General features: G+C 43.4%; 1 protein-coding gene across 1 annotated transcript in view; it reads left to right on the forward strand.

Moving 5' to 3' along the window:
• Window positions 1–13,877, forward strand: part of tenm1 (teneurin transmembrane protein 1) — a gene marked incomplete at its 5' end in the record, with an annotated part of 154,584 nt that overhangs the window by 121,654 nt on the left and 19,053 nt on the right. Inside the window, 3 exons of the mRNA XM_083980804.1 lie at window positions 8,466–8,620; window positions 11,712–11,795; window positions 12,272–12,466. Coding sequence (XP_083836930.1) covers window positions 8,466–8,620; window positions 11,712–11,795; window positions 12,272–12,466 — 434 coding nt within the window. The remainder of the gene's footprint in view (window positions 1–8,465; window positions 8,621–11,711; window positions 11,796–12,271; window positions 12,467–13,877) is intronic.

Consider the following 13,877-nt stretch of genomic DNA (forward strand, 5'->3'; position numbering starts at 1 on the left):
ATGTGCACTATCTCTTTAGAATGCATGTGTTTATTGCTGAAGGTTTACATTTTAAATGTCCTGCGTTGTTGTAGGGTATAAGTCACTTTGTTCGTTGGTGTCACTATTCTCTTGAAAAATTAGTCTGACCCAAATTTCAATGATGTTACCCTTTCCTTTTTAAGATGGAATGAATATACTATCACCAAGCATTGTGAAATGTGTTAGTCTTTTCAAATTGAAATGACAGAATTTGCTCTTTTATCTACCTGCGGTCAGCCTCAAGGCTAAACGTTGTGCAGCTTGAAAATTGTTTAATAAAGCAACAAGTTCACGTCCATAAAAGACAAAATAGCTTGCCACCTCATGTGCACGAGCTAAAAGTTTACACAAGGGAGGGCATAAAATGAAAAGATGCTGCAGACTACAGAGGCATGTACTGTAAACATGATTCATTTTCTAACCTGCCAATTCTGTCCTTTCTCACATTTTCTGCCATGCATGAGATTTAAAAAAACAAAACAGTTTTAGTGTCATTTGTATAGCAGAATAGAGTTACATATCTCTTTCAAATACAGATATGCACAGTATTAACCTCCCTCCACCCACTTCTACTGTAAAACTGTTGCTGTCATAATTTCTGTGGATTTGGGGTCAAAGTTCAAGTTAGGTGAATGTCAATTTAAAACCTGGTTAAGAGTCAGGTTAAATGGTAATTGAAAAGCACTGGAAGCATCAGTGGAAATAATCTTGCTCTGTGCAGCAGCAAACCTATAAGCTTTTGGCGTGAAATCCCTGTAAGAGGTTTTTCTAAGCAATAACAAGGTCGCACTGCTTCTGTGTAATCATTATTTCACTACCACAGGAGTGTGCTTGTCAGGAAATGTAGACATAGGTCATTTAAGCATTTGAACAAATGTTTTTTTTCTGGTAAAGACAGCCTGGAATGTGATGAGACAGCTCCCTCCAGACAGAATGAGGACTCAGCTGTCAAACACCAAAAAAAATTATTTCAACAAAACTCAAAATAGTTGCTGATTTTACTGAAAACTGATCAAACATTCACTGGGGCCTGTCTTGACCTACAGACAGAGTAGAGCAAATACACCAGTGTATTATAGCCCAAAATATGATCCTGGCTCTGGTCTGACAGTGGAGCTGGGAGAACTGGTACTTTGAAACTGGTCTGAAATTCAGTTTACAATATGTAAACCTGTTTCATATGGTTAAAGGTTTGTCGTTGTTTTTTTAGTCATTTTACTGCTTTGTGTTCTGTCATCAGATGCATTTTTGACATAGACCAGACTTTGTTTACGCTGAATTTTCTTTCCTCAAAACAGGGATCTGTCGCACTAAGTATAGTCTGCATCCTAATCACCATGGGTCAGAGGACTTGTATTCCTGGAGGAAGTAGTCTGTCCTCTGCCAAGATTTCCTAAGGACCAAAGAAAATACAGCCAGTGGGCTTAGTCGAGGCAAATTTATGCTGACTTAAAACAAGTCTCTACCTGTAAAATGGCTGCTATTCAAGTAATGTATTAGGTAGAACACTATACAGACTGACAGCTACCTTGTTTGTAGTCAGAGTGTGTAGGGTAGCTTCAGAGAGATTACTGAAGCTCGCTGTGTGTGTAATGAAGTCCTGAGTCAATAAGAGATGCAGGCTCAAGGCCAAAGGCTGAGCCTGTGCATCAAAGGTGCTACGTTTGTGGGAGTCCGTGTGTTTGTGCATGCTTGTTTTTGATTGACAGCCTTTCGGGTCCCTGGACCTACTCCTCCTCTCCCGGCGAATTGAGTTAGTTATGGGCGTCTTGTTAAAAGTATGTCAGGCTGTCAGCATCAAGTGTGATCATGGGAAATGTGACACACGTGTCCCTTTAACTGGTCGAGATGGCCACTGTTGGCAGCTGGCCTGTCAACCTCCACTGGGAGCCTGGCAAGGTGACAGGAGGAGTGGAGCTATGCCACTGTGGAGGAATAAATTGCATTTACTCGAGGTGAATGCCCAGCGCACACACACATACTGTACATACACTCACACATTCAGATGGAAGCATTTGTCTCGGTCAGGGGGAGTGGATGGGGTTCTGATGAGGGGGAGAGATAGTGAACTTGTGCCCATGCAGGTCATTTCTACCTTGATTCTTTAAACACGCTGACAAAAAAGATGAATAAGAAGAGTGATGGTGGCAGGCACAGTTTGGCTTGGCAGTCCAATTGAACCTGCCTGCGTGAGAGAAGGGAGGGGGAGGGAGGGGTCAGCTGTTGTTATGGGGATGGCAAAACAGAGCCAGTAAATGTTTGCACCTGGGTACCATTATCACCTGCAGCTCTGCAGCAAGCCAATGGCCACAGCTCCATCCAGAGAAGCACTCACACTGTTCTTTTGGAAAATGTGGGAGCAAGCATCTGAAATGGTTGCAAAGCCAGCTATCTGTGATCCAGACAGTGCTGGAGATGCCTCTGGCTCAGCTGCTGTGATGTCTTTGTATGTGGGGAAACATTGTTTGGGTGGAAGCTGTGCATACAAATTTGCAATCCATAGTAGTTCAGCGCCTCTTTTCCACTTTTTCAGTCATTAAAACATTTGTTTCCTCCCATCTGATCCCATTTCCTCTTTCTGCCACTGCACAGCCACACTGACTTGTTGTTGTGATGCCGCGTTTGGTTAAAAAAAAAAAAAGTCTCTATTGATAGACCTCCTTGTGTTTGTTTGACGTTCTAAACAGTGCAACATAATCTGCAGACGCCTTGCACTGATCCAAACCCCTCAGCCTTTCATGGAGTTTTCTAGTCCAAAGCATTTCAATTGCTTTTATAATTGAGTTTGTCTGCTGCCTGTGTGATTGCTCTGGATCTCTCTTTTGCTATCAAACAAGGCAATTACTGCCAAGTCGCATATTTAAAAAAAAAAAAAAAAAAAAAAAAAAAACTATTTGCACAAAAATTACCATGCAACTATTGCAAAATCTCCTTCCAGTTCCCTGCATACTTGCAATGTCTCTCCTCACCATACATGTGTAGTCGGGAACTACCAGCTCAGAAAAACAGGCAGCTATCAATAATTAATTAATACGGGTTAATATGTTAACAAACTTATAGTGCTTGATAATTAGATGAGCCACAGTGTCTGATTCAGACTTAATTACTAAGCCACTGTCTGTTCTATGGGGCTTTAATGAATAATTAATTACAAGAAGCATGAATTATTTCTGCTTACCAAAGATCTACCAGAAATACACGCCTGTCCTCGTTTATGGCGCTCAGCTATTGATTGCTGATAAGTGTTTGATTGGGACATAAGAGCCACTGGACCTGTACTACTACTACTACTACTTATACTACTGCAGTTCATAGAGGTACAGTATGTGCCACAGATAACAGAGCACTACATGATGAAGAATGTATAGACAGAGCAAATTTGATCACACTTGCACTCACACTCAGAACAATGTGCACACACCCAAAATCAGTATGGTGCACACACAGAGCCATTTCACAGTGCTGGGATTGAGTGAGCAGGTTTAATTTCCCCCCACAGTCTACACCGAAGCTGTGTGTGCATGCATGTGTGTGGGTTTGGGTGGGTGGGACTGTGAGTTTCTCATCTGCAGACACTGATTTATCCGCTCTATATTTGCATATGCGCGCAATGTGATTAACTGCCATACCTTATCTTTTCGCCTAACAACTTCACCGCATGCATGCATGCACACACATTCGCACGCGGGTCTGCACACATCGGCATCGCACGCACACGTTCACATGTATTCACACGTTCACATACAAACAGCAATGTGTGCTCTCAAGGAGAAATGATGAAAGGCAACAGTAAACCACACAGCCAGCTAAAAACTCTTTGAAACAGTGTGTGTGTTATTCAGTTTCACTTGCAGTTGGACTGTAGCAGTTAGTGAACCCTCCAGGCTTTGCCCAGCTAATATAGTTGACTTTATTTATGGTCGGGGTCCCTCACAGGGGCCAGTCGTGCAGGTGAAGCTGTCTATTTGTCTACATTCACTTGTCAGTCACACACAGTTACTCTGTACAGAAACGCCATAGGCCATAATCAGCTACAGCTAGCATCATTTAGATGTTGTAATAATATGTCAGTCCATATCATTAACACCCACTGAGCCTGGGGATATGGGAGGGTAGATTGAATGACTTCTCCCTCAGGCTGCTGGCAATCTGTGTGTGTGTGTGTGTGTGTGTGTGTGTGTGTGTGTGTGTGTGTGTGTGTGTGTGTGTGTGTGTGTGCGTGCGTGCGTGCGTGCGTGCGTGCGTGCGTGCGTGCGTGCGTGCGTGCGTGCGTGCGTGCGTGCGTGTGTGCGCGCGCATGTGTGTGTGCTTGCGTGTCCGTGCGTGTCACTGGGTATAAAAGTTTTCAGGTATAAATAGAACTTCCAACACATGCTTCCCCCATACGCAGAGCCTTTAAATAGGTTTCCAATGCCGAACATGTGCTTATTTTGCACTTAAGTGGTCCTTCCACCAGCTTGTTTGTTTTCTTAAGGATGTTACATTTCTGGCTTTCATTCATAGAGGCGCCTCTTTCAGCAGCTCTGCTGTCAACATTTGAAGGGTGAGAGTACTGTAGAAGGGAAACTTGAACAACAGCAGCAGACTGACTTCCTGCTTTCTTGAGGGCTCAGGTGTTAGCTCTCGGTATGCACTATGCAAATGCACCACATCCTGATGTTACTGCTTCCCAACACGGCTGTCTCTACTCTTTTTGCTAAATAAGACACAATCCACAGCTTATCTCATAATTAGTCTCTCTCACCTAGTCCAATTTCTCACCTTACACCTTACCTCGCTTCTCCGTTGCTCTCTGCTTGGAAAATCCCTGGCGGCTCCTTCTCTTCAAATAGCTGTAATCAACACTGATGCTCTGTAAGACCCCTCTCCAAGGCATTAATCAGATCGGATTGTGTTGTGATGCCACAGGGGGCCGTTATAACTGATATTCTTTTGACAAGGACGGAGAACAAAGGGATTCTCTGATTGAGAGTGATTGGCCTGTAATGGTTAATTGAAGCAATTCTTCATCATGTCCCTTTGTCTCATCACCACCTCTCTCCTCTTTCCCACCTCTTTTGGCACTGTCTGTCTTTTTCTCTTTGGCTGCGTTTGTCCCTAAATCTTAGCTGAAACGTGAATAGCATCGCTGTATCATCCTCTCCTTCAGTCCTCCTGTTTTCCCAAGGTCAGTGTAACTCAGTCTAATTCACTTTTCTTTGATGGTAAAAGTCCCAACTTTAGCCAAATGTCCGTCTCCCTCTGGAGCGAAGATTTATCGCCATTATTTTTCCACTGGTAAGTCTGCCAACTGCTAAACATGACTATCAGAGTGCCAAGTCCACCCAGGGAGAAACGGTAAATCTTTTGATGTCTTGTGAGTATCCACCGGCTATATTGAGGGGCTGTAGCACGCAACTGTTACACCAGCGCACAGCCCTGCAGGAAACCCAGCCACTGACAAGGAGAGTGTGGACTAATTTGCTGCCTTTTCAATAAACAAGGCAAAATAGTCCTAAACAACACATAAACAGCCGTGAATCGTTTTGCCGATGCTGAGAAATAATAGCAATCATTCTACATTGTTGCGGCCAGTGTGAGGATCAGTAAGTCAGTGGAGTTCTGTATTTATTGTCGATGATAGATTGGCAGCTACTTAAAAGCTTTTTGTGTGGAATATAAGACGAGCAGATCCTGAGCATGCATACTCAGAAAACCCCAACCATAAAAAAGACAGAAATAGAGGAATTTAGGATGGAAGTCAATAGAAGAGACACAGAGAAGAAAGGCAAATATCCAGGGACAGAGGAAGAGGAGGAGGAGGAGGACAGAAATCAGTATTGAGAGTGAGTCCTCGCTGCCTCGTTATGTCCTTGTGCAGGATTTATGAGCTCTAAGATCAGGGACAGGTTTAGGGTGCAAGGAGGAGGAATGGATGGGAAAGTGAAAGGAAAGTAGGAAGGATCCGAGGATGGCGTTACAGCAGAGAGAATGCGCTGAATTTCAGACCTAAGTAGGCTCAGTCTGTGCTGTGGGTTGAGACGTCCCTCCTGCATAATGCCAGGTGACAGGAGGAGGAATGGCAAGGCCAAGAGGAACACAAGAAAGAATAAAAAATGGGCTGAACAGAAGGAGATAGAGCCCAGACATTACTGAAGGGTCAGAGGCCACTGATTTGATTAGCACTTGCCAGAGAGAAAAGAAGAGCAAGTGCAGCAACAAAAAGGAAGCAAAGGACAACAAGAAAAAAAAACAAGGAGAGGGGAAGAGTGAGCAGAAAAGAGAGCAGGAGAAGATCAAGTTAGGGAGGATGGAGAGCGAACGTAGGCTGTAGAGGAGGGGAGGAAAGGTGTTGGTGAGGTGGGGGGGGTGAGGCTGTGTGGGTGGTGTAATCTGTCTGTGTCAGAGGGATGATGAAGGGGCCAGGAGGGAGAGCTCTGCAGTTCACCTTCTGGCCTCTGGAGGAAACACACTGACCCTGGCCCTCCCCCTGCCCACCTCTCCTCTCCACCTGCACGATTTATGACTCTCAGGGTTGATCCAGGGTTGCTTGCTTTGAGGACATTTGTGAATCTGGTTGCGGTTGTGCGGCAGCGTGTCGTGTTTGCATGTTTGTGCATGTGTGTGTGCACATGTTGAATGAGATCACCTGTAAAGAAAGCCATTGTACGTCAGCGAGGATGAGATCTTAGTGCTGCCTAGGGAAAAGAGCAGTAGTGATTTTTATCCTGGGCTCAGAGGGTGAGCGCAGACACATCCCCACATAATCCAGTATGACAGAGTATGAAAGGAGAAAGACTGACAGGACGAGGAGAAAAAATGAAAGGAAATGGGACAAGATGACTGCATCAGAGAAGAGTAGTTAGAGCTGTGTCTTGTCCATTTTTATTATGATGTGCTGGCACCTCTGCATGGTCACTCTTTGAATCTTTTTCAGAAGGTTCCTTCTTCCTCTAATGTGGGTAGTGCTGGGAAAGCAGCCAGACCTGCTATATCTAGAATTAAATTCAGTCAGTCGACAGAACTTTAATGAACAACAATCTTGATAGTCAGTGTGATTTAGTATGAAAAAATATCAAATACTCACTGGTTCCAGCTTCCCTTTTGCTCTCTTCTGCGTCTGATTATGAATTATAACTTTCGGTTATGGACTCTTGGTTGAACAAAACAAGCAATTTGTTTTGTTTTTTGGTGAAATTTTGAATAATATTTTTTGCTTTCATTCATCTTATTATTATCTCTAATATCTTGGTTGACTCTCACCACTTTAATAAATCTGTGTTCCAGCTGCAGCAGGCAGCTGTTTCCGGCACAAAAGCTCTAATAAAGCAACTGCACATTACCTTGAGAGAAGCAAAGGGCAGCCAAACAAATTAAGCATCTAGTTAGTGAACATAGTAAAGCATTTAACAGCTAAAGAGCCAGATATTGTATTTCCCCCAGGAGTTGGTGGAGAGCATAAACACATTGGGCGTATCTTTCCACCATGACCGTATTGTATTGCTCCATTAAGTTTTGTGATTGATTATTGTGTAGTTGGATATAAGTGGGCTTTGTCTCCCATTAAGTCCTTTGAGGCATGCTTGAGATAAACTTGCCATGACTCGGTGATAAACCATAAATAAAATGTATTTTAAATGGTGCGATCATGAGCCACATGCATTGGAGATGGCAGGTAGGAAGACTGAAGTATGGCTTATTTTCGCTGATGCTAAGTGAAAGCAATCAAGCAGAATTGGCAGCGTGCTGAATGAGAGGTGAGGGTTGAGTCGTGGAATATTATTGCTGAGGAGTTGAGTCAAAAGGCTATTCTCTGTATGGAGATGAGACAGGGATGAAGGTTTGCTCCTCATCCATAACAGATGATTCATAGTCTGCCCTGACCTTTAGTGCCTGGACCTACCTCTCTCCCTGTCCCTCAGCTTCGCTGTCTGGTGCAGACCTCCACTCCAAGGAGAGTTCAAGTGTACACTGTTCATAGCAAAGCCCTCTCTCCAAGCGTGTTTTCACATGTGCTGCACAAATACAGGCAAGCGTATGCACACATGCACATTGGCAGGAGCACATTTCTAATTCACATTTACACAGAAGCTTCAAATGTCAAAAGTTCACTGCAGCACCCTACTCACATCTAATGTGACAAATAACTTCTTCCTCCAGTTGCATTGTTCTAATCCCTTTAGTGGGCTCTGGAATGGAAATATAATTACATTTCTGTGGTGCAGTGCCTTTGATAAGACAGCCGCTTGCTGAGCTGAATGTCTAACTGAGTTGGATGCCTCTCCGAAGCCCTCTCCTCTCTCCACTTCTACTTCTCTCCCCCACTCACTCCTCCTCACCTCTTCTCTCTCCTACTCTCTTTCACCATTTTTTCTCCTTTTCCCTCTTTGTTCTCTCACCCCGACTCGCTCCCTCTGTCATCTCCAAAAGCTCATTCTGCCTCTCTCTCTTTCTCGCCTGCCCAGGTATTGCAGTGGATAAAAGAGGTGTTGTCTACTTCGTTGATGGCACCACCATTCAGAAGATTAATGAGAGGGGTTTGCTCTCCACCGTGATTGGCTCAAACGGACTGATGTCAACACAGCCACTAAGCTGTGATGCACGCATGGACATCAACCAGGTGAGGATGCAGTGGTGTTTCTAAAGACTAGTAAAATAGACTGTACCCTCTACTTATAATTGTTTAAATTATTTCTCTCACATGTGTTTGTTTAAACTAATTAGAGTAATTATGTAAAAATGGAGAGAGATTGCGAAAAACAAAGTGTTTATTTGTTGTTCTCTTACAGTCAGTGACTGTTGTGTCAATCTGAATTGCCTGGCGTCCTCTATAGAAACTCTAAATACTTTCTTATGGGTGTGTGTGTGTGTAAGAGAGAGACAGCAGAGAGAGGGGGGGGGGGGGGGGGGGGGGGGGGGGGGGGGCTCGTGGTAAGACAGGCACTGTACAGATTTGATCAGCCAGCCTTCAGATCACGCTGCTGACTTATCAGGCCTATTAGAGCAGCGAGTGAATTATGGATGAACCTCTGGCTCTATAGAGGGATCTCTGCCCACACATAGGGATGAAAGTGCCTGTATGTGTACCTGTATGCTAATATGCATGTACAACCCAGATGAACTCCCAGCGGTGCTCTTATATGTCTGTGGGGGAGCCCAGGTTACCCAACAGTCTTCTTTGTAAATGACTGGCCTCTGTCACAGTCATCCTCCGTCTGTTTGTTCAAGCTGATCTGACATCAGTCTGGCTTCAATATTGATATACACTGATGATTGATAGCTATAAATCAATGGAGGTATGCTAAATTACTGTTAGTTGAGAATGTTACTGACCCCCCCCCCCCAAAAAAAAAAAAAAAAAAACTACAATAATATTCCAGCTCTTGTAAGCATTCAAAACAGACATTTAGGGATGAAACCACATATTTGTGTTATTGGTGTCTAAGCCTCAACCTCAGTAATGCCTTAGCTTGGAACATGAATGATGATATATGACTTTCCTATTTTTTTCAACAAGCCCACATACGATAATGCACACAGAAAGTGGTAGTAAGCACGGTAGGCTAACTTCCACTGGGAAACTAGAAGCTAGTTAGCCTTGCTTGCTAACTTTGGCACTAATTCTCAAGTCATAACTTTTCTATCATGTTATTTCAACATGTACTGATTCATCTGCAGCTTCTGCATACAGAGCAGCTAGCTGGTGTTAGCCGTCTCTCGTTTAAGGAACTAAATGTGCCAAAAGCAGATGACCAGACTGTAACCACAGCCCTCCACACATTAGCCCATGATTTGAAACATGAAACAGTTTAACTGACATATGGAGTCATGAAATAACATACACAGTGCTCATATCACAGATGGTGCTCATCATCAGCCAAAAACATTGTTCGGTTCATTAAGTGCCTGCTAGGCACCAGAATTAAAGTGATATTTTGAACTATTTTTAGTGCTCACCAGAACTTAATATAATTCACTCAAATAGCATATTCAAGGCTACTACAGTAAGTAGTAAGGGTCAACACACCCAAGCCCATGACCTGGCCTGAGGCCAGGCTTGAATAGTGCCCAGCCCTGATTCCTATCCCTCCTGGTGGTGAGCCCACAGGCTGAGGTAGGATAAGGTGCTCCAACATCTGGAGTTTAGCCACTGCTCTTTTGCATGGAAATGAGCCAGCCGAGGTGGTTTGGGCACTGATTAGGAAATTAGGATGCCTCTTGGGCACCCTCAATTGGACGACTTACAGGCATGTTCAACTGGCAGGAGACCTCAGGGCAGACTCAGAACACGCTGGAGAGATTACATAAAGTCAAGTCATGTCAAGTCAAACTTTATTACCCCACCAGGGGACATTTGATTACAACCTGGCATTTAAAAAGAAGACACATTCAGTCATAAAAAACACATATAGCATGGCCTGGGAACGCCTCGGGATCCCCCAGGAGGAGCTGGGAATGGTGCTGGTGGGAAGAGATGCCTAGGCTGCCACCACAACCTGATCTCAGAAACGCTGTGGAAATTGGGTAGATGGATGGATAGTGTGCTTAAGTAGTATATTTCCCCCCTCGCCACATTTACAGTAGTTACAGCTTATTTTTTAGTCAGGAAACCAACAATGATGAATTATTACAGGTAGTGTAAACAGTGAATAGAAAAGATACCCAGTGGTACTGTATAGGGTAAGGTCATAAAAAAAAAAACTTTTACTTTTGACACTACAGCACATTTGCTATTACTTCTGTTCATTAATGTAAGATGACCATTCCTTGTAAGTAAAGGATTTTAATATTTCTTCTTTGACCACTGGTGCCCACACACAGATTCAGCACCAATGAAATTACCATTATCAATACTGCATGTCAGTCAGAACATTAGTGCCCTATAGGAATATGGGAATTGGCTTGGCTGAAATTAATTTTAATTTCAGTTTGACTTTTAATTCAGCAGGCCCTGCTCAACTTAACTTGTAAAAGTGTTTGCCTGGCATGACTGCAGAGTTCAATATCTTAAGCAGGGGAGATTTGATGTGTGTCCTCTTTGTCTAAGGACAGGGTAAGTCCTGCGTGATGAATCTCCTCACCTCTTAGAACGGGATTTCAGAGTGAACCCTCTTCTTTCTCATTTGACAGAGCCTATAATTGGACATGTCAGTGGCAATTTAACATGATCCATTTATTTACCAATCCATCCTCAGAGTCATCAATCACCTCACTGATCCCTCGGACGCGCTGTCTCGTTTTAATAGCAGATTTAGCTGCACAGTTTGAGTGTTTGTGTGTGTGTGTGTGTGTGTGTGTGTGTGTGTGTGTGTGTGTGTGTGTGTGTGTGTGTGTGTGTGTGTGTGTGTGTGTGTGTATGAGAGAGATAGACAGTGATGTGGGTGGCCATGCATCAGTGTAGGTTTGTCTGCCTTTGACCCCCACAGTGTTCGTGGGCAGGTTCGGCTTTTTGAGCAGGCGGCGATCACGGTTATTGGTTGACATTTGGAACAGTGCCGAGGCGAGCCAGTGTGAGTCTTGAATAAACACGGGGAAGGCTCCCTGCTCGCTACTGACCTTTGCATGAGCAGGGAGGGTCAGGAGGCCTAATGCTATGTTATTAAGGGGATATTATTTGTATCAGATGTAACAGACTCATGTGGGCAATCGCCACCAAGGCTTTCATGTTCTTTTGTTCCCACCTCGGTTACTGTATGTTTGTTATTCTACAGGTACGACTGGAGTGGCCAACAGACCTGGCCATCAACCCACTGGACAACTCCCTCTATATCCTGGACAACAACATTGTCCTACAGGTAGAGAAACACACACAAAAACACAGCGAATAAGTTGTTTCCCATTCACGCTTTGCTTTTTCAGAGACTCTGTAACAGAGACAGACAGAGTATTAAAAGACAGAGTATTAAAATATTTCTTGCAAAGTGCTGTGCTGTCACTTTAAGTGCATTTAGAGTGAGTGTGGCTGCCAACATTAAAGAGAGGAAAAGAGTGTGTTGTAAAAAAAAATAATAATAATAATAACATGCTGTGTAACTTTTCCTTATGACCCAAAAACTTGTTGTTCAAAATTAATGAACTACCTGTTTGATTGTGTATCATGTGAACATTATTCAGTCATTAGACGATTCTCAATTGAAGTCTGATGCAATGGAAGAACAACACTTTGATGTCAGTGATTCCAAATACATATATACTGCAGCCACAGCTGTTTTAACTGTTTATATTCTGTCTCTCTTTTACATAGCTAATACTTGATAGTGTATTTCCTTAGGTGTCAGAAAGTCTTCAGGTGCGTATTGTGGCGGGACGTCCCATCCATTGCCAGGTTCCGGGTATTGACCACCACCTTGTGAGCCGGGCAGCAGTGCGTGCCACCCTGGAGGCTGCCAAGGCCATCGCTCTGTCCCACCTGGGCACACTGTTCATCGCAGAGACTGATGAACGTCGCATCAACCGCATCCAGCAGGTCACTAAAAATATCACACACACACTGTAATTACTCTTGGCTTATTTTTAGCTAGAGATGCTCTGATTGTGTTTTGTAGGGCAGCAATGATGGATTTAATGTCATTAAAATCTACGGATCTGATAGCAACCATGAGGTTCCCATGTATGGACATCTTTGCAGAACGCTCTCACACAAGAGACAGTCAAAGCCACCAATTCCCTCATGTTAGCACCATCATGAAGACATGTTCACCAGTCAGTTTTTGGCGTCCTGCCAAAAGGGTTCAATTTTGGTTCAGAACATCTTTTTGTTCTCATGCTCTAAGTCCCTTTAATGATGTTGGCCAAACTCCAAGCAAGCTGTCAATCGGGGTGGCTTCCTTCCTGCCACTCCACCACAAAAGCCTGATTGATGTAGTGCTGCTGTGGTGGACATCTTCCAGCAGGTTCTCCCATTCTTTCCTGTAATTTCTGAAGCTCTGTTAGATGAGAGTTGAGCTCCCTGACCACAGCCCTGCTAACGCAAGTACTCAGTTTGGTTGGACAGTCCACTCTAAAAAAGACCTGATGGTTCTAAAGTTTTACAACTATTGAGGCCACTGTGCTCCTGGGAACACTCAAAGCTTTAGTAATGCTTTGTACCCTTGCCCTGATCCACGCAATTCAAAATTTTATCGCAGACGCCTACAGAGAGTTCCTTGGACTTCATGGTTTTATTTTGGTCCTGACGTGCAGTGTGAATTGTGAGACCTTGGTGTGTACTCTTTCTAAAGTATGTCCAATCAATTCAGTGTGACACAGGTGGACTTCAAGCTAGGTCTAATCATTTGGGGTGCCGAGTAGAGGGTCTCAAAAGAGATATTTCAGTTTTTGATTTGAAATTAATTTGAAAAGGTTAAAAAAGAGTTACTAAGTTTATATTGATGGAAAACAATGTGATTTTGTCTATTTAGAATAAAATGTACAACACAATAAAAAAGATAAAAAAAATTCTGACAGCCTTCTGAAGCAAAACTCAGATCCATCAAAAAGATAACCAAAAGGCCTGTTTTCATTTATGAAAAAATATATTTTTGTCCATTAGCTCCAATCGCTAGCAGCACGCTATCACAAGCCTACGGCATTTGGGCACCAGCACCACAAAGATACAGCCCGCTGGATTCAATCAATAGTCTCTTTGTGGTTAATACCACACTGAGTCCATGTGGAGGCAGACAGGAACATAAAATGCCTTGGATGTTTTTGACGGAGACCAGGCATCTGCTGTAGAAGGCAATGAAAATACAACTTTTTTACTGTATTTGTCACACTGATTTTATGTTTGATATTTCTGGCCCTGTATTTGTGAAGCATCTCAGAATCACTCACACAGAAAGTCAAACCAGAGCTGAAAATTCCTTCTGCTTCAGAGTGGAACTTGAGTTATTTAT

The sequence above is a fragment of the Trachurus trachurus genome (genome assembly GCF_905171665.1).
Source record: "Trachurus trachurus genome assembly, chromosome: 10".
NCBI lineage: Eukaryota > Metazoa > Chordata > Actinopteri > Carangiformes > Carangidae > Trachurus > Trachurus trachurus.